Source organism: Nicotiana tabacum, chromosome 2, assembly GCF_000715075.1.
Source record: "Nicotiana tabacum cultivar K326 chromosome 2, ASM71507v2, whole genome shotgun sequence".
Lineage (NCBI taxonomy): Eukaryota > Viridiplantae > Streptophyta > Magnoliopsida > Solanales > Solanaceae > Nicotiana > Nicotiana tabacum.
The window spans coordinates 19,093,714-19,119,164 of NC_134081.1; the positions used below are offsets into that span (position 1 = coordinate 19,093,714).

The 25,451-nt window shown below is 35.6% G+C and overlaps 1 protein-coding gene across 1 annotated transcript; it reads right to left on the reverse strand.

Annotated features, from left to right (window-relative positions):
* Positions 1–7,005: 7,005 nt before the first annotated feature.
* LOC107800608 (putative cyclin-D7-1) lies at positions 7,006–10,116 on the reverse strand. Its single transcript, XM_016623805.2, has 7 exons — positions 9,793–10,116; positions 8,909–9,162; positions 8,737–8,823; positions 8,522–8,620; positions 7,972–8,176; positions 7,510–7,640; positions 7,006–7,389 (listed from the first exon to the last, which is right to left on the reverse strand). The coding sequence occupies exons 2-7, from the start codon at positions 9,152–9,154 to the stop codon at positions 7,126–7,128; spliced, it is 1,032 nt and encodes a 343-aa protein (XP_016479291.1). The 5' UTR covers positions 9,155–9,162; positions 9,793–10,116; the 3' UTR covers positions 7,006–7,125.
* Between the last annotated feature and the right edge of the window lie 15,335 nt (positions 10,117–25,451).

Sequence of the window (25,451 nt, forward strand, 5' to 3'; positions counted from 1 at the left end):
AAATAGCTTCTCTCAATATGCATGACATCAAGATTGTGTCAGAGAATATTATCCTTACAATATGGAAACTCCCAAAATATGCTTAGTTTTGTCCAGTTATGAGTAACACCATATCCAAGAAATCTAGAAGGTGGGGCCTCGGTAACTTTAGTGAAGTTCTGAACCCTCTCCCAAATTTTCTCATCGGACAAAATTGGAGGTGGCAAATCATGTTCAACTGTATTTTTTTTGAATGCATTCTTTATCCTTCTAAACTCATGATCAACTGGCAAGAACTGGCGATGATAATCAAACCATGACCGCTTTCGGCCATGTCTTAAAGTGAACGCTTTATCATTTTCTATGCTATAAGGACATGCTAACTTTCCAGCAGTCATCCACCCAGACAATATTCCATATGCAGAAAAATCATTAATGATCCACATTAAATTAGCACACAAGTTGAAATTGAGCTTAGTTGATATGTCATATGTCTCAACTCCATCATACCACAACTATTTTAGCTCATCAATCAAATGTTGCAAATATACATCAATCAAACTCTTTGGATTGCGCGAACCGGGAATAACACAATTTAAGAAAATATATGGACTAGTCATACACATTTCAGGCGGAATATTATACGGCGTAATAAAGACTGGCCAACATGAATATGGTATTGTAGAAACATAAAATGGCGTAAAACCATCAACACACAAACCCAACCGAACATTCCTTGGTTCACTAGCATAATTCGGATACGTTCTATCAAAATGCTTCCAAGCTTCCCCATCTAAAGGATGACACATAACACCAGGAGACCTCTATTTTCATAGTACCATCTCATATGAGGAGCAGAACTCATTGATGCGTACAACCTCTTTAATGTAGGAATAAGAGGTAAATAATGCATCGACTTTACAACAAACTTCTTCCCGCTGGAAACCCGCTTAAAACGAATTTTTTCACAAAATTTATAACTTTCTAAATCTGCATCACCCTTATAATACAACATGCAACCAACTTCACAACAATCGATTCTCATAGACGAGAGTCCTAACCTAGAAACATATTTTTTAGCCTTATATAAATCTTCAGGTATGTTGAAAGTTGGGTCAACTAATTCACTCATAAGGCCAATGAAAGAATCCATTCCCGCTAAAGAAATATTGGTATCTGATTTGATACTTAATAATCTAACCGCAGCAGACAACTGAGAGTGCATACTCTCTTCACTTAGTGGATGACTAGCGGCCTCTAACTGTTCATAAAAATATTTTTCCTATTCGTTAGGAGCTTGTTCAACACTTTTATGGGGTTCAAATTCGAAGTGCATCCCAAAAGCATTCACAACCATTTCATGGTATCAAGGATGTTGAACGTTATTTCCCACTGTCCTATTACTTTCACCAACAACTATGTTATGAAATACACCATCACTACCTTCAACCTCTCCATGGATAGGCCACACAAAATAATTATCCATAAATTATTTTTTATAAAGATGAGTCTTAACATCCTCCGATCCAAAAAAATACAAATACTTGCACTTCACACAAGGACACCTAATCATCCCTCCGATTTGAAATGGTTCAAGTGATATTGCATGCCTTATAAATTCATTAACCCCTTCTATAAATTCCTCCCTAAAGAATCGATGATTAGGATAATTCCTATTATACATTCGACTACGATATTCCATCTACACAAAGAACAAATAAATTGCATGTTATATTAAATGAGTATTCAAATTAATTTATAGTTTAAGTTACATAATAAACTTTAGTTACAAAGTAGTTAATTTAAATAATTTGAGTGCATATTAATTTTAAAGTTCTCATATATCCCTAAATAAGTTCTTTTCAAATTCAATTAGACCATTAGTGGGCAATATAATTGAAAGACTTACAAGATAGCAAACACTAGCATTAATCGTAATTAGACTAACTCATGAAGATTATAATTTGTTAACACATTAAATTAGACTAACTCATTCAATTAATATAGCATAATTAGTTAAGCCTAATTTTCTAAAAGCAATGAACACTAATAAAACAATATTATCCCCTAAATTAATAAACCCTAAAATTCTAAAAGCAATAAACAAAAATAGAACAATAAATTAAACCCTAAATTAATAACTTATTTCTAAAAGAAATAAACAAAAATAGAACAATAAATTAAATCCTAAATTAATAAACCCTAATTTTCTAAAAGCAATAAACAAAAATAGAATAATAAATTAAACCTTAAATTTTAAGAATTAAAGTAGCTTCAAAAAACTAGATGACTAACCTTCACGTGGTAGAAGTAGCGGCGATTGAGCAGTGGTGAGAAGGGAGGAAGGTGGTGGAAGAAGCAGCGACGGCAGCAACGGCGAGGCAGTGATGGATGAGGGCAGCGGTGGTGAGGCAGCGGGATTGGGGATTTGGGCAAAGAAGGTAATGAGGATGACTTTGGACTTTGATTTTGGGGGAGAATGAAAGTAGGAATAGATTTTGGATGGGATTTGGGCGAAATCGCCTTAGGGTTGAAGAGGGTGGAGGAGAGAATGAGAGATAGAAAATTGAAAAATGGGAAAGAAAGCCCGTTAGTGGGCTCTAATTTGCAGATTTCCGACCGACTTCGGTCGGAAATGGCGGTCCGTACATTTAAGTGAAAAATTGACCGTTTGACCATAAATTTACCGGTCAAATTCGGTCGGAAATCTGATTTTTTTAAATTATTTTTTATTAAAATAACCAACCGAAGTCGGTCGGTATTTAGTGAAATAGTCAAAATTAATTTTAATTCTCTCTCTCTCTCTCTCTCTCTCTCTCTCTCTCTCTCTCTCTCTCTCTCTCTCTCTCTCTCTCTATATATATATATATATATATATATATATATATATATATATATATATATATATATATATATATATATTATAGCATCAACGATACACTTTATTATCTATTTACTACGACACTAACTGTATCATAGCATGTTGGATATAACGACTACTTCAATTAAACTCGATCAATTATTTTATAATATTTATCATATGTGTGCTTTCGCATAAATTATATTTGGAAAACAAATCTTGAAGTTTAAGTGACTACATGCTCCGGTATAATGAGTGACTAGATGATCAAAGATGCGTACAATCAACATAGTCTTGAATGTTTTATTCTCGATCACTTTATTAGTATTTTGCTCGGATACTTCATCAGTAGATCAATTGGAAATTTAATTATATTCGATTAAAACTTACTATAATATATTTAAAAATAAAGTGTATAGTTCTATAATGTAAGGCCCAGTAAAATTTTGAATAAAATCCGGGGTTTTCGTGGTGACGAAGTAAGCTTATGTGTTGGCCGCGGTATAAACTTTTTGGGTTGAATAGTGCGCTCGAGAGTAAAGAAAAATTTTTGGCAGAAAAAGACATTTCTACGGCCCACTATGCAGCCGTAGAATCACTCTGTGGGCCGCAGAGTGAAGCAAAAAACTGGGCAAGTCTGGCTGTTATTGTGCGGTCAACTATGCGATCGCACAACCGTTTCGCGGGCCGCACATCGATCGCGGACCCAGCATAAAAATGTTCGGAGGGAAGTTCTGCGGTGCATTATGCGACTGCAGACTGGTCGCAGAGTCGGGCAGCTTTGCCCAGTTCCGAAGGGCCAATTGTGCGGCCGATTTGCAGACCGCATATCTGTTTTGCGGTCACTCTGCGACCACAGATTGTGTTTTGGAGCTTCATTTTTTTGGTTTTATAAATCTGACCCCATTTTTATAAAATAATATTAAGGGTCATTTTATATGGTTCAAACTTACATTTGAGAGAGAGAGGAATGTGGTCTAGAGTGAGAAGAGAAGTTCTAAGTCATTTGTTCATCAATCTTTATTCAAACCTTAAATATTTCTCTAGGGTAACTCACAAGGTCTTCAACCAAAAAGTAATATTCTACACCATAACCCTTAATTTCGGAATTTAACTAAAAATAGATAATTAGTAAAGCAATTCTTGGGTGTGGGAGTTGTTTATTTTACATGAATATACCATCTAGGGTATTGGGTAGATTGTTGAGCTCTTTTGGGTGAACTTTGGGTAGTGGGGTGAAAGAATCCACCATAGGAGGACCTTGAAACCTTAATGCACACCTATTGTTTGATAAAATGCTCAAGTGAGCTGAAACTATGAACTCATTCCTAACTTGTGTTCAATTTTGCTATATTTCTAAATAGATCGGCGAGGCTAAGAATTCTGGAATATTGTAGTAATTTAAAAAGCTCGAGGTGAGGTATGTTGGCTAAACTCTTCTCTTAGAATTGAACCCCACAATGTCCTTGTAAGTCTCTTGATGCTCTTTATGAATTGATTTTTTGTCAAATAAGCCTCATGTCAAAGTAATTATGCGTTCAATATGTATTCCAACGATTCTTGTTATGTTGAGTTAATGTTTGAGAATGTGGTTTAAGCATGGGTTGTGTGTTGTTATGTTATGATTTAAAAGCATATTTTTTTTATGAAAGCTATCATGTCAATTGTGTAAGAAGTCACATGTGCCTAAGACCCTAAACTGCTCAAGTATGTATTTAAAGTCTTAATTTGAAAGGCCTTATTGTTGATTATCCATGATGATGATTGAAAGTGAAATAGTGAGCATGAATTATGATGTATGGCCAACGTGCCAAGAATGGTATTGCGTATGGCCAATGGTGCCAATAAGATGAATGACATGTAAAAGAATATGAATTGAGTGGTAAATACTTTTAATGATAAATGCCTTGGGAGTATCTTTTAGCCAACGAGAAAGGGTAGGTCGGAACCACCTAACCCCGAAACTACACGTGCCGGTGTAGGAGTGATTGAGGGGTAAATCCCCGTGTTAATGTGATGAGACTGTTTTCCCTTAAATGTATGAGATTATTGCTAGCGAGATGTGATGTAATATCGACCCATACGGCATTGTGGTGAGACGGCTTAGCCGATCGGGCTGAGATCGGACGCCATGCCGCGCACATAGTGGTATTGTGAGTGTACGTCTCGGGGTGAGGCAGCTTAGCCGGTGGGGATGAGATCGGACACCGTGCTAAAACACGGTGGTGTATCGGTGCTAAAGATCTCCCAACTTAAATTACTGAAACCTATTTGAAGTTCACCTTTCCCCTAACTGACACCTTGATACTGTATGAGTCTCTTATTGATTTCATATTTTATTCTCCGTTTACTGTTGCTTGTTCTATTGAGAGGGTGTTTAGTTTTACATACTAGTACTATTCCATATGTACTAACATCCCTTTTGCCGGGGGCGCTGCATCTTTAATGGATGCAGGTGGTTCCATAGCAGGTGGTATTGATCAGTGATAGCAGCACATCCTCTCCTCTACTGATTTGGTGAGCCCCACTTCATTTCGGGGTCCTGTATCTTTTATCTTTTGTACATAGCATTTTGAGGTATAGCCGTGGCCTTGTTGCCGGCACTGTCATAACACTCTTTTGTTCCTGTTAGAGGCTCCGTAGACATAGTGTGAGTTGTATCTATTTTTGGGAAGGTTAAATTAAAAATATTGTAATCGTATCATCTGTTCCACTTTAACTACGATTGTACTATGTTCTGTTTCAAAGACTTGTTAATGACATGACTAATGTAAAAAGGACTGGTGTTATTCACTTGACTTCTTACTGACTTATTAATGAAATGTATTCTTCTCTTTATTCATGGATGATTTGGGTAGAAGGAATTGTAAAGGCTTGCTTGACCGGGTATCTTTATTGTGGAACCACTATTTCCGACCGATGGTGATCGGTATCTTTGTGAGAAATATTTTCTTTGACTTTTGCGACTAATTTATCTATTTTTCGACCGATTTCAGTCATTTTTTCTTCCGACCGATTTCGATCGGTATTCTGTGGACGGGTTTTGCTAGTTTTCTAGTAGTGAACTCTTTATTGGTAAATAATACTCCAAATGTTCCAATCTAGATGACATATGAGTCAATTTGACTAAAGTTTAAAACTAAATTGGATTAGTTCAATGCATGCAGTATCACTATTAGAAATTCGGCAAAAACCGACCACGGTCGACCGACCAATTTTGGTCGGTCAAAAAATCGGCCAAAAAACCGACCAAAGTTGGTCGGTTTTTCAAAATATTTTTTTTAATTTATTTTTACGAAACCGACCAACTTTGGTCGGTTTTCTTTGGCACAAAAATGCGGGTAACTATTTTTGAGTCCCGTAAAATTTATTTTTCAAGAAACCGACCAACTTTGGTCGGTTTTTCATTTAAAATAAATTAAAATTAATATTTAAAAAAAGAACAAAATCGGTCGGTTAATTCAGCCGGTCATTTTAAAAAATCGACCGAATTCAGTTGGTAATTTTATTTTTTTTAATAAAACTGACCAACTTTGGTCGGTTATTTTCGTGCGAAAATACAATTAAAGAGTATAAATAAAATAAAAGACAGTCTTAAATTAAAATGCACCAATGGTCTAGTGGTAGAATAGTATCCTGCCACAGTACAGACCCCGGTTCGATTCCCAGCTGGTGCATTTTTTAATTACATAATTAAAATACCGACTAACTTTGGTCGGGTTTTTCAGCATTTTGTTTTTTGAATTTAATTGACCAACCAAAGTTGGTCGGTAATTTCCGACCAACTTTGGTTGGTATGCCCTTTCGACCTTCAAAATACCGACCACACGTTAATAGTCGCGTTTTGGACGGTTATTGGCCATTATCGACCAACTTTGGTCGATTTGTTTTGGACGATTTTTTCTGAATTTCTAGTAGTGTATTTTAAAATGTAAATTTAAATAATCAAAAAGTATATGAAAAGTGCTAGTAAGTTATTAATTAATTATTTTCATGTCAATATGATAAAAAGTATTTTAAAATATTGGCCAAACTTTACACAGTTTGATTTTCGATAATGTGTCATCTGAATTGAAACCGAGGGAGTAAGAGATATTAAAAGTTTTGCTAAAAGCTTCGCTATTAGCAGAGAGATTTCTCTCGTTTATGCGATTCACAATAGCCAGTAGAACGAATACTAATCTTGATCCTCAATCTCCCTATACTTGTAGCTAGTAGCGTTTAAAGAGTTATCAATTAGTACAACACAATACAAATTACTACTACAGTTTTTGTAGCTAACAACCTTAGACGACATCAGGATCTTCTTGTTGACCCCTTTTACGTTTTTTAACATTAGATATGAAATTGATATCCCCTTGAGGAATGTTGAAGAGAGAGCAATAGCAATGATGAAGAAGTTGGCAATCACACAAGTCATGCTGCTCCATTGTCAATACAGTTACTGGACTTGAAGGGCCATAATAAAAATCTCCATATGTCACCATTTCTTGAAATTCCTCTACCAAGAGTTGTTTATTCATCATTCTTTGACACTTGGTTAGATCATCCTAATGAGAATAAACAAAACAAAAGTCATCATTTTAGTTAACTAATGAGAAATGAATAGTGAAGTTCTTATGTTATTTGAGAAAAAAATAAAAAGATTATGTGTGATTAAACTTAATTACCTTTTGATCTTGAGGGAAGAGTCTAGTAAAATTGTTGAAACAGTCACCTATTAATGGAGAGAAATCTTCACAAGCGCAGTTAACAGCAGATTGTGCAATGACACAAGGTCTGAACTCCAAGAATTTAGCATCTGTCAACAGGCTTAGTGGTTAATGCTAGGAAAACTCAGATATTCAAATCAAATTTGGTTCTTCGTCAAAGTTTAGCTTCTGTGCACCTTCAAACCTCTCTATAATAGCCGCGTTTGTTCTCATATTTTGTGGCTATTATATTAATGTGATGTTCTAGAGAACATATATTATAACATAAAATGAAAAATTAGTTCCAAAAAAATATTTGGTCGTTATATTGAAATGCTGTTATAAAGGATGGTTGTTACAGAGAAGTTTGATTTCATATCAATTACATATAAGTTAAATCGGGAAAAAAAGAGAGCAAGGGTTCCAAGTGTTTTTGCATACCTATAAGAACTCCAAGAAGTAGCTCCTTGACACGGGAAGTAAAATCTTGAAAGATGGGTAATTTGAGGGACTTGATATTCCATTGAAGCAATTCAATGTACGAATATGGTGTTGTAGAACTTAATCTCCACCCTAGAGCCTCCAACAATGTCAACTCCATACGTTTGATCATTTTTGATTCATACAAATGTTCAACACCTTCCATCTGCCATCATCTTACCAACTGTTAATTAATCTATCAATATGATAACATAAATAACATCTAACCTAAAGATACAAACAGTTTAGAAGGGCAGCCCGGTACATAAAGTATGCCGCGTTACACAGGGTCCGGGAAAGAACCGCATCCCAAGGGGTGTGATGTAGACAGCCTACCCTAATGCAAACATTAGTGGCTGCTTCCACGGATCAAACCCGTGACATGTATGAAGACAACTTTATTGTTGCTCCAAGTTCCCCTTCACAAACCGTCTAGAAAAAAGAATAAAAAAGAAAGTATCCGGATTAAACAAAATAAATAAATAATAATAAATGATGGAGGACTACTCACCTGTAATTCAAGCAATTGAGGAGGGTTTGTTTCATGGAATTTGGAGGCAACAGACAAACATGCAATTGAGAGTAACTCGAACATCCAGTATCTCCATCCCTACAAATTTAATTTGGTATAGCATAAAATTTAATCAACTGAATTCAATTCAATGTTTTTTTTCTTTTTGGAATATTTTTTATAAAAAAAAAAACTTTCATTTAACGTATTCTTACCTGGCACTTATTTAAAGAGATAAAACGATCAAGGTAACTTGCAGCACCAAATATAGTTCCATTAGATAAATTCCACCTCCTTTGACACTGTAGAGTATTTTTAATATAATCAAAGATAGAAATAAAAATTAAAACAAAAACGTTATGCAAGAAAAATAAAATTTAATTTTACCTTAATAAGCCAGTAAATAGCTTTGAACCTAGCATTCTCAATAAAACAATTTTCTTTTATTCGCTTCACATAATCTGGTTTAGGCATGTAACTCATCTCCTTCTCTAATAATATCTCAAAAGCATGTTCACAATCTTCTTTGGTTGAGTAGAAAAAACTAGTATCTCCTTCTTCTTCATTATTTACATGCATGTCATGATCTTCAGGACTCATGAGCCAGACTTCATCACATAGCAAACTCTCCATTTTTTGAACTGAAAAAACGTACAATCTTTACTTCCAAGAATGGTAACAACAATGGCGAAATACTAGACTTATATCTGAATGTCAGACCAGAAATGGTTGAAAACGAGGACAAAGGCAAATGATCACTACATGATAGCCTGCAAAACTATAAAGGGGTTCATTAGTTTGTCCTTTTTAGTGTTTTGTGTCATGCACAGAAAGCTTAAGGAAAGCTTTAATATATACTACTATAATTCTTGAACAGGTTCTTGGTGTGGAGTAAAGAGTCTATGCAGTACTACAGGCTGGCTATGCAAATCATACTACAAAGAATTTAATTTCTATATAGTGTCACGGCAAAATGTTTGTACCCTTTTAGACAGGTGCTAGAGTCGGAATTGAACCCAGACAGCGCACTAAAAGTCAAGTTGTGCCATCCAAATCGACCAATGCATCTACTTAAGATTTGAATCTTAGGGTGCCAATTAAAATATATATACCTGTTATTTAAGATATATACACATATATCATATATTCTTTCCTAAGTTACTGGGGCCGATGACCCCCTACGCAAAAGGGTAGGTCCGCCTCTTCTATTAGATGACTTAAAAATCCATTAAGTAATATATAACTTTCTATAGCAAGTATGAAATGTTTACCTGTGCAAAACGTTGTAAGTATTCTGTTACAGCAGATAAAACTACACTAAACTGTCCGTATATATAACTTAAATCCTAGAGAAATGGAGATAACAAAGAAGGGTATAGACTATAGAGAGGGGGTGGAGTTGGTAAGATGAAGAGGAATAAAAATGAGGAGATGAGACTCATGAAAAGAGGTAAATGCAATATCAGATACTTGATGTTTTTGACTGCAGTAACCAATTGCGTGAGCACACGAGGATAGTCGCTGTTTGCCTTGTGATTTTATTGTGTTTGCACTGTTTTTATATAGATAGAGAAGCAGAGATCTAGTTTTTTCCAAACTTCTGGTTTGGGATTTTTTGTTATTCTGATATATTATATTATATATACCATTGTATTTTGTGGAGCTATATATTAAGTTATTGCAGTTATAAGGTTTTGTATTTATGAAGCACACACACGTAAAGGGTCCACAATGCGCTTTTACAGTATTGATGAGGAATGTGCTGAAGTAACTGTACTGAAACTAAACCAACTGCTTCTCCCCATATTGTCCCTTATTTTCAGCTAATTCTTCACTTCCCAAAGAAAAATAACATAGCGTAAAAGAGAAAAAAAAAATCCTGCTTATAAATTTCTTACCAACTTACATAATATTCAGTTGCACTGAAATTAAACAAGGAATTGAAGGCTTCCTGGTTGACTCAACCAGAATGCAATTTAATTTTGATATCGTTATATTCTTGCAATTTTAATAGATTAGTTACCTTATTTTTTAGTTGTCAATATGTATTTACTGTAGAAAGTTTCGTGTAGCCAAATTGGCTTTTTAAGTAAGGTTGTTCAAAAACAAACCGTAATCGATAACTAATGGAACCGCAAAATTGCTTATTGCTATCGAGTTATCGGATTCACGATTTGTGAACAGATTAAAATTTTATATTTATGGTTTATCGATTCGGGAGCGGATTACTCAATTTCCTTATCTAATAAATCATTAACCCGTTAAGAATATTGATATTTTTACTCCTATGTATTAAGTACTAACTAGCTACTTAATTCCTATCTCAATTCTCATTTTGACATAACTAGTTTGTAGCATTTTAAAGAGTAGAGATGCTACTTTATGATTGGAGAGTGGAATCAGTTGGAACTAAGAGAAAATCGTGGGAGAAGATCGAAGACCAATCTCACTTAATTTGTTACCTTAATTTTACATTGCCAGTTGTTAAGTTTAGAATTTTATTAATATTCAATAATCTAAAGAAGCCTTGACTAATGACATCTCATTATATGCAGATTTGGAGAGCAACGACGTTGATGAAAGGAAAGAAGATCATACTCAACAACTATGTATTTTGAACTTTGCATCAAATGGAAAAAGAATCAATCAATCAAAGAACAAAGAATGAAAGTCAATCAATCAGCCCTGTCAAAGATCCTCAAGCGCGCAAGAACGGAAAGAGAGCTAATCACGGCTAGAGATCAAATCAAAAATAATATGCGGAAGCTCTAATCAAGGAGAAATTGAGGAACCGATTCGTCAAGATATTGAGAAAGAAATCAGACATATAACCTCACTGCAGTGGCTTGTAGACTTGCTTTGTTGCGGAAAGCTCAAGTGAAAACCTATTAGAACTGTGGACCTCATCCGTCTACTACTCGACCTTAAGTAACTACAGTTAGGAGGATCCATCCAATAGCTTAATGACTTGCTTGGGTCATCTAAGAGGTAAGGCCTCCTTCTATCGATCCTAACTTTCATTATTGAGCTAAAGGAGTTCCCTAACCTTTCAAGTTTACACGCTGATCCCTCTATGATGGCATTCTTCTTCCTTTCTCTTATCGGTTTTGTTAGTTGGTTAATTGGTCATATTTTATTCATGAAATGTCTTGGATTGATATTAGTCTGGATACGACAAAATCATTCTATTAGATCGAATAAATACATTCGATCTAATAAGTACCTTGTGTTAGAATTGAGAAATTCTATGGCTCGGATTTTTAGTATTCTCTTATTTATTACCTGTGTCTACTATTTATTGTTGAAGAAACAATAAGATCTTTCTTTTGCCCCTTCCAGGCGATCGGAAAATAAAGAAATGGTTAATATATTCAAGATAATTACGTATTTACAAAATACCATCTCAATTTATCCCATTTCATCAGATCCGGGATGTGATATGGTTCCGAAGGATGAACCGGATATGGACAGTTCCAATAAGATTTTATTTTTGAACAAAAATATATTTTTTGATTTATTTCATCTATTCCATGACCAGAACAGGGGAGGATACACGTTACACTATGATTTTGAATCAGAAGAGAGATTTCAAGAAATGAGCGGTAATGATACTATTAATGAAATATGCATACAATAGCGGATTTCATTCTATTAAATTGACTATCCATACTTTCCTGAGGATTCTAAGATCCGATCACCCGTCAAACAAATATCCTTAGGTCTTAAGTTTACAACTCCGATTTTAGTTTTGTAAAGCGAAATTCTCCTTTGACTCGATCTTTAATTGAAGTATAACATTATAAAAACTCTTTCAGAAATTCAACTTTGATTTTTTCTGGTTCATCATCGACGGGTGATTTTTGATCATGTAAAAAAAATCTCGTTCTATTTATCTTTTTTTTTTCAATGCAAATTTTGCAATTGTAGCGTCTATAAGCTTTCTTATAATTTGGATATGCTATTTTGGGGTCAATCTATTAGGAATAGGGTTACATAATTATGGTTCTTTTCCATCAATATTTAATTGAATTCAAGACAAGTTATTACAAATACAAGAGCGGGCGACGCATTGTATGAACCAACGTGAGGACCGTGTGAATCATCAATAAAATATTTGATTCACACGGTTTTCTACCATATGTAGTTCAATTTCATTATTTTTACTTAACTTAAGAGTTAAGAGAAGAAAAAAATGTCTCCATCCGACTAATTCCGGGTTCGAATCCCGGGCAACCCACTAGCATATCAAAATTCTAATTCTCTGTAGAGAAATTCGTATTTTTCCAATCAACTTCATTAAAAACTTGAATAGATCTACATACACCTTGGTTGACACAAGTATATAAGTCATGTTATACTATTGAATAACAAGCCTTTTATTTTCTATTTTTATTTGTAGAAAACTCGTGTGCTTGGGAGTCCCTGATGATTAAATAAATCAAGATTTTACCATGACTGTAATTTTAGAGAGAAGCGAAAGCGAAAGCCCATATATGAACAAAAACGAAGAAAATAAATGCAATAGCTAAATGGTGATGGGCAATATCAGTCAACCATAAACTTTACGTTTGTGGATGGAATCCCCCGAGAAGAGTTAGAATGGCAATTCCCGCCCCTTGGGCGGTACCAAATAAATGACTAATTGAATCGGGGTTTTGAGCATAAAGATTCTATGGACCTGTAAAAAGTAGGCCTAACCCTTGGGGATCGATTTTACGGTATAGACGCTTATGACCTTCCCCTCTATGCCTTGCGGTAATGATTCCTATGGCATTACGACCTTTACCACAATGATGCTTTCCATAGATCAAATTATTTCATGAATTGAATTTCACTTGACCCCATCAAATAAGTGGAATATTTATTAAACTGTGAAACATTACCCTGCCATAATGTGATGTGCTTCCAATTCCAATAAAAAGTAACTCATCCAATAGTATTTAACATCCAAAAAACTGCCAAATAAAATATGTCCCATACCAAAATATCACAAGTACCGCTTTGTCCTGGGCCATCACACGAAAAACTAACAAAAGGTAGAAAACAAAGAACCAAATTCTGAGACTAGGGTGCCTACTCTCGAGAAAAAAGAAGAGGTGGCTCATGCCAGTGAAAGAAGCAATAAAAGAAAAGTCTGATTCCTTATCCAAAAGCGATTTTTTGAATGAAGTTAGAAAGAAGTTCTATTGCTCCGGAAGGAAGGCGGTAGGTGGGCTTAGATTAGAAATATAGGAATTTCTTCTCTATATCAATCCTTCGATAAAGCAAGAGACGACTATAAAAAAAACTGACTTTTTCATTTATGTCTATTTCACCGAGCCTCTCTCCGAGACAGTGCCCAGATTATTACGCCTTTTGTGCGGGTCGAAACTTACCCGACAAGGAATTTCGCTACCTTAGGACCGTTATAGTTATGACCTCCGTTCATCGGGGCTTCGGTCACCGGCTCCCCTGTCATCAGATCACCAACTTCCTTGACCTTCCGGCACTGGGCAGGCTTCAGCCCCCATTCATGGTCTTACGACTTTGCGGAGACCTGTGTTTTTGGTAAACATTCGCCCGGGCCTGGTTACGATTTTGGTATTCCTTCTCGAGCTTCTATTTCTTCCGTTAAAGGAGATTCGAGAAAAGATGGAATAGGAAGACGTGTTTTCAGAACAAACAAGATATAGAAGATAATAACAGAATTTGTACGATCCTGTGACGAATACTCAGGGCATACTCTCTCTTAGTCGGGTGACCCATTAAACATATGGGGCCCAAGACATATATCACATGAATCTAATGTAAAGTCCATTGGACTCTCATAATTGTTTAAAAGGATCATCTAAGAAATAGACCCTAGAAGCTAAAAAAGGCTATCCTGAGCAATTGCAATAATCAGGTTCATTGATATTCCTGGTATAGTAGATGCTATCACACATACAATCATACTCAATTCGATGGAATTGTTTGATCTTAAAGGGGATCTTCGATAATTTCACATGTGAGGGGTTATTTCTTGGTTTTGTTCAGTCATTAATAACTTTATTATTTTTAGATAATAGTAGATAGAAACAACGCTTGTAAGGATTTCTATTAAAACCAAGAAATATAGGCCTGCCTGCCATCCACACCAGAATAAATAGAGTTTTCCAAAAAAAACTGCTAGTGGAGGAAGACCTCATAGGGATAAGAGACATAGGGCTAAAGAGAGAGCCAAAAAAATGATCTTTGTGTATAATCCGGCATAATGTCGAATGTTATCAGTCAAATCTCTCAAAATGGAATCTATTCCAAATATATATGCTATGGTTCCTTACTTCGACAGGATACAAATATCTAAATTTAATATTTTTAGATACTTTTTCAGACCTATTGCCAATACTAAGTAGCAATCAAAAATTTGTATCAATTTTTCATGATATTATGCATGGATCAGGTATATCATGGTGAATTCTTTAGAAAAAATTATGTCTTCAAATAGCATGATGTCAGCTTCTACGACATAAGCTTTAGAACTATCAACAAATAATAAACATTTCATAAGAAAAGAATTTATTTTGTTTAAATCTCAAAGAAAGGTATAGGTGAAATTTGGAACAGTCATTTCAATCTTTTTCTTCCAATTCTAAGAAAGAGAAATCCCGAAAAATCCGTCAATAAATGACAAACTCCATTATACAGATGATAGGACAGGGCTAAGGCAGTAATCTCGACGGAGATTAGGATGAGCTTTGATGAATAAAAGAAGAATTGGTAGAAATTCTCATAGGTGAAGCAAATCAAACCAATTTTCAGATAAACAAGATAAAAAAAGAAAAGTGTACTGGCTAGGAAAGCTCTAGAGATTCTATGGGAAATTGAAAACGTCGAAGTAAGCTTTGGCTTATAAATAGGAAGATGAGGAGATAAGGGGCGAATGATATTCGGAAAGATTTATGTTCATTCGCTCTGCTCGCAGAGCAGTATACCGAAAAAAGAAGCGACTACCTTACTTAAGCAATTCTTCTTATTTTATGAATTAGAAAAATAAGGGGATAAAACATTCCATATTTTTTCTTATTCACAATGGCTGTATCCAGACACCAGGCAAACCAAAAATAAGGCCAAGTAATACCAACATAAATAAAAATCACTAGAAGAATTAGAAATATAGAATATAAGAAATGGTCCATTATTTGATTTGTCAGTTCTTCTTAGGAAGGGCATACTGGCGATACAACGGTTAGACTTACCCCGTCCCAACCTAGAGCTAGCTTATGACGAACTATCCAATCAAAACATAGTTTAATAATTAGAATTAGATGCATTAAGGATATATATATATACACTCCTCCCCAAAAACTACGGATTATAAAACATAGAGCATTCTGAAGGGTTTCATCAGAGAGTAGGGTATAGAGAAATATATAATCCTCACCATTAGGTCCTCAAAACATAGAGAATTCTGAAGGGTTTCATGAGAGAGTAGGGTATAGAGAAATGAGAAAAGTACCGAGCACTTTTGTCTAAGTACGAGTATGAGTTGGGTAAGGCTTTGGATAATAATGAAATTCTTTTTTTTCTACTCTTCTTATTTTATTGATTAGAAGCATCCAGCAGCACCACGCCGGTTTAGAATTCGATTCTAAGGTTTAAGGCCCCATTTGATTTCGTTCAGTTCCTACCACCAGTTCTAAAATACTGGATCCATTCAGTATAGAGAGGGATATTTCATCCTAGCTTTTCAATTTATCTGTCCTAACAACGTTCGAAGCCTAACATCCTTGCAAGCTTTGGATTCTTTCCTATCTCTAACCGGGAAAGAGGTTACCAAGCAAGTGAAACTGTACTCGCTTCTTTTCATTCTTGTCCTCTTGTACTTCCGTTCTTCTTATTCTCGTATCCGGAACCGGAACAAGCTCTTCTTTTGCAACCTTACTTTGTTTGCTTCTTGTTAGTAGTACTAGTTTGTAGTCTTTATTGACCTAGAACACAAGCTTTACCAGCCAAGCCAACCCGATCTGACCTTCGAAACTCTCTTCTCATACTCCTCATTCGTCATTCCAGGTGTATTCCAGTTAACTCTTCTCTTACAGAGCCTTGTCTGTTTGATTTCTTTCCTAGTCTTCTTCCTGCTTCATTAGATAAAGCGTCTTCATTAATAGATAGAGTTAGAGTACGTAGTGAGAGTCAAGGTCAAAGTTGATTGATGAGTTCAGTGGACAGAACAATCGATGTGAGGCCTAGGTCAAGGAAGGAAGTTAAAGTAGAACAAAAAAATATGATGATCGGGCATACTATGTGTAATGACCCCACCATTCACGATAAATAATAAATAAAAAGAGAAAAAGAAAAGCCATTCTATTTCGACAAAATACCTATACCCAAGTTCCATAGCTTTTGGTTCGCTATCCCGATCATGATTTTCCTACCCTAGAGGGAAAGGTACTTCCCTTTTGGGCCGGTTGTGGGCGAGCAATCTTTTAGCCCTGAGTCTATCGAGGGCATTTCACTCCTAGACCAGAAGGGAAGGGATTGTTTGCGACTAGCAGTAGCTTGCAATGGTCTTTGACACATCTATTAGCTGAAGAGAAGGATGAATCTAGTTACCCTTTCAAGATAAATTCATGAGGCTACCCTTGGGTCTCACTCTTAGATGTCTATGCCTCTCAAGGAAAGGTTTCTAATAATTACTGTCATACAATCCCAGAAGACAAGGAAACAGAAGACTCATCAAGCTATAAAAGAAGAAGTAGAAGGACATCGAAAGGCACGCAACTACATCATCTGTTTCTATACCTTTCTAGTTTTTAGTACAAATACTGTATTCTTGAGTCTACAAGTATCGCAAAAGATAGGAAGAGTTAGAAAAAAATGAGAGTTGTGTCAATATTAGAAAGAAACATTGTTGCTGTATATCGTTGGTGGTGAACGTACTAAAACCATCACTGTTGTACCATACCGGTACTGAACCAGTATAAAAATTGTTGTGCCTCCTTTATTTTTATGTCTGCTCAGTTTATTTTTAATGCGATCAATCACTTTGTAAAGTCTAGTCGACTAATTTCCTACATAGTCAACTAAGATTTTCAAATTGGCTATAATTCCCCCCCCCCTCTTGTACTTTCAATTAGTATCAGAGCAGGACTCACAAACATTGCTTTACAACAAGTGAGGAAAAGATCATTGCATCAAACACAGTCGTTGGAGCACTATTTCAAGAAGGAATATCTCAGGTACGACCCCCTTACTTCAATGACCAGCTATGACATATGACATTAAGGTTTGACGTATGATAAAAAAGGGAAATCTTTCAATTCCGCCAAAGAAGGATAAAAAGGATGAAATCATAGTATCATCTGATCCTCTTGAATTAGATAATTATACTGAAGAACAATCAGATGTTATTCAAGTGAATGCCAAGGCAAAAAATCTGTTGTACAATGCTATAAGCGGGGAAGAATACGAAAAGATATCATGTTGTGAAACTGCAAAGGAAATATGGGATAAGTTAGAGGTCACATATGAAGGAACCAACAAGGTGAAAGAGACAAGGATCAATCTCCTAGTTCTAGATTATGAATTGTTTCAAATGAAGGATGGAGAATCAGTGGACGAAGTATTTTCTAGGTTCAGCAAAATTCTTGGAGACTTGAAATCCTTTGGTAGACCAATAAAAGTGGAGAACAGGTCAAAACAATTCTGAGAAGTCTTCCCACAATTTGGCAACCCAAATTCATTGCTTTGGAATGTCAGGATCTTGACAAAATGTCATATGATGAACTCAGAGGTGATCTAATTGCATTTGAGAAAACACATTTAGACATGCAAGTTCAACAAGAAAAAAAGAAGACAGTTGCATTCAAAGCAACTGTGGATGAATCAAAAAATAAAGAAGAAGAAGGAGGAGGAGAAGAACAAGATGAGAATATAACTATGCTCTACAAATTTATAACAAGACTGATAAGGAAAAACAGAAATAGCAGAAGAGGTAAATCAAATTTCAGAAAAGGGACGATGAATAATGAAAATGACAAAAATGATGGAAGACGCTATGAGTGTGGAAAATATGGACATATTTAAGACGAATGCCCTGAACTGAAAAAGAAACTAAGCATGAATTTTCAAAAGAAGAAATCCTTTGGAGATTGGAGTGATGAAGAAGAATCTGATCACGAGAAAATTGCCAACATGTGTTTCATGGCCATTAAAGAAGATAGCGATGAAGACTCAGGTGAGCTTGGTCTCATGGCAGACGAATGAACAAGTGAGGTACTTCTTCCTACATATCCTAGTTATCATGAACTCTAAGAATTTATTGATATTGCTCTTGAAGATATTGATAAAGTTCTGAATGAACTTCGAAAAATCCAAAGAGAAAAGAAAGACTGAGCTCTGAAATTGGAAGTGTGTGAAATTGAGAGAGATATGCTTCAAGATGAAGTTAATGAACTTCAACTTCAACTGAATGGATTGCGAAAATCTACCAGTTATAGTTTAGTTAGATCAAATCAGTTTGCTTCTCATAACTCTCTAACTATAACTAAAAATCTCTCTGCATGCACTCATTGTGGCAAAAATAGTCACAACACTAACCACTGCAGTCTTAGAATCAGAGGAGAAAAAGTCTTTGAAAATTCTAATAACACCTCATGTTTTTATTATGGAAAACTCGGTCATACCTCTAATCATTGCGGGTTAAAGAACAACAGGAGATGGGTCTGGCGACTCAAGCCCTCTAGTTAAGCTAATACTTAGAACACTAACCATTCATGACTCAAGCAGGCTTGGGTACCTAAAAACAAGTAATCTATTTTTGCAGGAACACCGCAAGAAGAATCGAAAAGGGAAATGGTACCTTGATAGCGCGTGTTCCAGACATATGACTGGTGACAAATAACTATTCAAAACTGTCACCAAACTAGATGGAGGAATAATCACTTTTGGAGACAAATCAAAAGGAAATGTAATTGGAGTTGGAAGAGTTCCTCTCAGCTCAACATGTGATGTAGACGAAGTGTACCTGGTTGATGAACTTGGCTACAACCTTCTCAGTATCAGTCAACTATGTGACACTGATTATGAGGTTCGTTTAAAAAGCATGGTTGGTTTATTGAAGACGAGCAGGTAAAGTTATTCTGGAAATAGAGACAGGAATGTCTATACCATCAGTAACATAGATATCTTGGTAATCAAATTTTTCTAGACTCTATGATTGATGATCCTTGGGTATGAAATAGAAAACTTGGTCATGCCAGCATGCATACTATTCATAAACTTTCCAAAAATGATCTTGTCATTGGTCTTCCAAAACTAGATTTTTCAAAAGATCAAATATGTGATGCATGTCAACTAGGATAACAAACCAGGTCCTCTTTTAAAGGTAAACATATTATTTCTACTACAAAGCCTCTTCAACTCTTGCATATGGACCTTTTTGGTCCAACTAAAACTGTTAGCATAGGTGGTAGAAAATACGCCTTTGTTATAATAGATGATTTTTCTCGATTTACCTGGGTTATCTTTCTAAGTCATAAAGATGAGGCATTAAGGAACTTTGAAGTCTTCAGCAAGAAGGTACAACGGGAAAAAGGTTACTACATTTCTTCTATAAGAAGTGATCATGGAGGAAAATTTGAAAGTAAAACATTTGAGAACTTCTGTAATGATCAAGGGATCTCCCACAATTTTTCATCTCCAAGATCACTGCAACAAAATGGAGTGGTAGAACGCAAAAATAGAACCTTGTAAGATATGGCAAGAACTATGATTGTGGGAAATTCACTTCCACACCACTTCTGGGTAGAAGCTGTAAGCACATCATGTCACATCATCAATAGATGCTTAATTTAACCTATTCTCAAGAAGACTCCATATGAACTATGGAGAGGTAAAAGACCCAACATGAGTTATTTTCATCCTTTCGGTTGCAAATGCTTTATTCACAACAATGGAACAGACAATATTGGTAAGTTTGATCCCAAAAGCGATGAAGGTATTTTTTTCGGATACTCTCCCTCTAGTAGAGCATATAGAGTTGTTAATACGCATACTCTTTCTATTGAAGAACCCATACATGTTATTTTTATGGACACTAACTCTCGCTTAAGGAGTTAAAAACTTCCTGAAGATGAGAAAATTTTCATATTTTCAAAAGTCTATCAATATATGTGAAAACACTCATGATGAGGTGACTGATCAGCAAGATCAGTCGACTCACAGTCCTATAGACAATCAGGGACCTTCTACAATTGAATAGTGAAATCCTGTTGAAAAGGAGCCATTATCAGTTGTTCCAAATGAATGGAAAAGTGAGCCTGGATATCCACATAAGTACATTATTGGAGATCCTCAGGAAGGAATGAAAACTAGAATATCACTAAAACAAACATCAAATATTGCTCTCATATCCCAGTTCTAACCAAAAAAGGTGGATGAGGCCCTTGGGGACGAAAGCTGGATAACTGCAATGAAGGAAGAGCTTGATCAATTTGAGAAAAATAATGTATGGGAACTCATTCCTAAACCTCCAAATGCATCCATTGTTGGAACAAAATGGGTGTACAGAAATAAGTTGATTGAGTCTTGACAAGTAGTACGAAATAAAGATAGATTGGTCGTTAAAGGCTATTCACAGCAAGAAGGAATTGATTACGAGGATACCTTCACCCCTGTTGCCATGTTAGAACCTATTCGCATCCTATTAGCCTATGCTGCTCACGAATGTTTCAAACTATTTCAGATGGATGTGAAAAGTGCTTTCTTAAATGGGTTCATCTCTGAGGAAGTATTTGTTAAGCAACCTCCAGGATTTGTAAATGAATCCTTTCCAAATGATGTCTACAAACTGTGCAAAGCTCTATACGGTCTAAAGCAAGCTCCTAGAGCTTGGTATGAAATGTTGAGCTCATTCTTAATCGAACATGAGTTTGACAGAGGTAATATTGATACTACTCTTTTTATAAAACGATCGTCTTAATGTTATTTAATTGTACAAATCTACGTAGATAATATTATTTTTGGCAACACTAATCATGTTTTATGCAAGGACTTTTCAAACATCATGAAAGGAGAATTTGAAATGAGTATGATGGGAGAATTAACTTTCTTCCTTGGGCTTCAAATCAAGCAAGTACAGAAAGGATTTTCATTAGTCAAACAAAGTACACAAAAGAGCTCATCAAAAAAATTGGCATGTCTAATGCAAAGGCCATAGGGACGCCTATGAGTCCGTCAACTATCTTGGCTGAAGATAAAGATGGTAAGAGTGTTGATGAAATAATGTATCGAGGTATGATTGGTTCTATACTCTATCTTACAACTAGTTGACCAGATATTATGTTCAGTGTTTGCAAATATGCAAGATATCAGTTAGCTCCTAAAGAGTCCCACTTGACTGTTGTTAAACGTATTATCAGATATTTAATAGGGACAGTTGACTATGGATTATGGTACGAAAGTTTAGATATCTTTGATCTCAAAGGTTTTTCAGATGCAGATTTTGCAGGAGATAAAATTGACAGGAAAAGAACGAGTGGAACGTGCCAATTACTTGGAAAATCTCTTATATCCTGGCACAACAAGAAATAAAGTTGTGTAGAACTATCTACTACTGAAGTGGAATATTTGGCTATAGGCAATTGTTGCACACAAGTTCTATGGATTATGCATCAACCTTTACATTATGATTTACGCCTTAACTGTGTTCCTATTATGTGTGATAATACTAGTGCTATTTGTCTATCAAATAATTTTGTGCATCATTGTAGGGCTAAGCATATTGAGATTAAGCATTATTTTATACATGATCATGTTGCTAAAGGTGATATTGTGTTAGAATTTGTCAATACTGAAAATCAGTTAGCGGATATTTTTACAAAACCATTGCTTGAAGAAAGATTCTATTTCTTTCGTAATAAAATTGGTATTTGTACAATTCCTGTCTAACTGTGCTAAGTGTTTTCTATAATTGTCTAAGTTTATAATTTTTTCCATAAATATTCTTCGTAATTTTCGCCCAAAAAATCTTGTAGTAGTTAATTAGTCTGTACATGCTTTAATTGTTGAACTGACGGCGGGCTTGTGGAAGGCAACTTTTCGGTTGCTCTTCACGCGTATCTCCGAGAATCGAGGTGTCCATTCAAACTCCTTTTAACCCCTTCCCCCTCGATCATATCTCCTATTCTATTTTTATTTTCAGTCTCTCTCTCTCTCTCTCTCTCTCTCTCTCTCTCTCTCTCTCTCTCTCTCTCTCTCTCTCTCTCTGTTCTCTTTTACTCATGGCCAAAACCAAACCTTCTCCTTCCTCCTCCATGCCTAGAAGAAGCCATCGCTTAAAAAAAAACCTTCATACTGATGATCCTGTTAATGTAGAATCCTTAGAAAGTTCAAACCATCTATTGATCGAGGATTATTCTAGTAATTCTCAAAAAGATATTCTCATCTCCCAAAAGGGGGCTGGAAAGCATCCAATGGAGTCCATCCCCAAATAATCTTCTCAGAAGAGATGGAAAACTGAAAGTATAGAGTTTGGCCTTGAAGACAAGATGAATTTCTATGGCCCCGAAGAGAAGGCTAGGTTTGTTGCTTTCAAAGGAAAATCGATTGCTTATGGTCGCACTGTAAGTTTGAAATCTATGCAAAACACTCACTGTGATATTATCTCTATGTTTGAAACTCAGAAGCTTGTCTCTCTATTTGTTATTGTTGGTGATACTATTTATGAAGAGCATGTGCGTATGTTTTATGTAAATCTGTTTGTGAATGATAACGATGATCTAGAATCCATGGTTTTAGGAACTCATATTATTCTTGACGCTTATCAGTTTGAGAGAATCTTTGCAATAAAGTTTGTTGGGTATAGTCTATTTGTGCAACATTCTTGGCCTGATAATTATGAAGTGTCGTTTGAGGAAGCCAAAAGTGTGTTGTCTAAAAAAACCCTGATATTGGTCCAAAAAGTTTAAAATTTGAACACCGTGTACTAGCCTACATTATTGTTATCCCGTACTGGTTCACTTAGCACTCTGTCTCTAAGAGATGTATTTGTTTTGTACTGTCTGGTAAATGAGAAGGCCATTAATTAGTTTGTCTGGGTACGCCAGTACTTACTTGAAATCATAAGCGATGTTTCATCCTCTACGAATAGTTTGCCCTATGGTTTACTAATCTCTCACATCTTGAAAGTTATGAAAGTGGATCTGTCTCTCTATGCTCCTAAAACTATCTCCAGCAGATATGACAAGATTGCCTTTGCCATGATGGGATATACCTTGATTGAGGGAACGTGGCTTAAGAAAGAAAAGGCACCTGAATTCATCCCTCATCAGAGCACTAGAGGAATTAAATCTGAAGCAAGCAAATCCTCTTCCTCAGATCAGTTGCTGCTAATGCAGCAAAATATTACAGGTATCAAGGAATTGCTAACCTCTATGTAGGAACAAGTGAACAAGATCAGGGCAGTAACCAAGGAAATTAGAGCAGATATGGCTAGGCTAAGGATCACTCTCCAAGCCACAAGTTGGCAAGAAATCAGGGCTATGCAAGATGTAGCTGAGAAGCTAACCAAAGTCACCAGAGATATGACAGTTTTTGCACTAAAGTGATCAACACCCTGAAGTATTTCCTTGGAAGGAATTAAGTGTCTGGGATGTTTAGACAATCTTCTTATTTTATTTTATGTGGTGGATGTTAAAACTGTTTCTTTTGGTTGTTTTTGGATGGGCACGTCAGCCGACTATGCCAGTATAACTACTAGCTATATATATTTTTTGTCTGCTTAACTAGTACTATTATTAGCTATTATTCTTCTTGCTCTTTTTGATTGATGTCAAAGGGGGAGAAGAAAAAGAGTACAAAGACAGGGGGAGCAACAAACAAGGAAGACAAGGAAGAGCTCCAAGACAGGGGAGAAAAAGTACACTCGTAAAAGGGAAGTACCCCCTAAATTAGTCGAACTCTTTTTAGATTATTGTCATCATAAAAAAAGGAAAAATTATTAAGTTTAGAATTTTAATAATGTTTAATAATCTAATGAAGCCTTGACTAATGACATCTCATTGTGTGCAGATTTGGAGAGCAACAGGGTTGATGAAAGGAAAGAAGATCATACTCAACGGCTATGTATTTTGAACTTTGCATCAAATGGAAAAAGAATCAATCAATCAAAGAACAAAGAGGGAAAGTCAATCAATCAACCTTGTCAAAGATCCCCAAGTGCACAAGAGCGGAAAGAGAGCTAATCACGACTAGAGACCAAATCAAGAACAATATGCAAAAGCTCTAATCAAGGAGAAATGGAGGAAATAATTCGTCAAGATTAAGGATGAATCTAGTTACCCTTTCAAGCTAGATTTATATGGCTACCCTGGGTCTTACTCTTAGATATCTATGCCTCTCAAGGAAAGGTCTCCAATAATTACTGTCATACAATCCCAGAAGACAAGGAAACAAAAGATTCATCAAGCTATAAAGAAAGAAGTAGAAGGACATCGAAAGGCACACAACTATATTATCTGTTTCTACACCTTTTTAGTTCTTAATACAAACACTGTATTCTTGAGTCTACAAGTGTCGCAAAAGATAGGAAGAGTTAGAAAATAAAACGAGAGTTGTGTCAACATTAGAAAGAAATATTGTTGATGTATATCGTTGGTGGTGAATGTACTAAAACCATCCCTGTTGTAAACTCTTACTGAAGATCTAAGAGAACCCTTGTGACTCAAGGGAACTAGACGTAGGTACCACACCGGTACTGAACCGGTATAAAAATTATTGTGCCTCCTTTACTTTTCTGTCTGCTCAGTATATTTCTGCTGCGATCAATCACTGTGTAAAGTCTAGTCGACTAATTTCCTACATAGTCAACTAAGATTTTCAAATCGGTTACAATTCATCCCTCCCCTCGTGTACTTTCACCAATTGCTTTGAGTCTTTTGGATGTGCTATAAATAAGAATTGTACTGTT

Bases quoted from the DNA above. Each gene is read 5' to 3' on its own strand.
- LOC107800608 (XM_016623805.2), bottom strand. From the start codon at position 9,154: ATGGAGAGTTTGCTATGTGATGAAGTCTGGCTCATGAGTCCTGAAGAT. The intron at 8,621-8,736 runs GTAAGAATACGT...TTAAATTTGTAG, and splicing joins TCTCTTTAAATAAGTGCCAG to GGATGGAGATACTGGATGTT. The intron at 7,390-7,509 runs GTAATTAAGTTT...TATTCTCATTAG, and splicing joins TCTTCCCTCAAGATCAAAAG to GATGATCTAACCAAGTGTCA.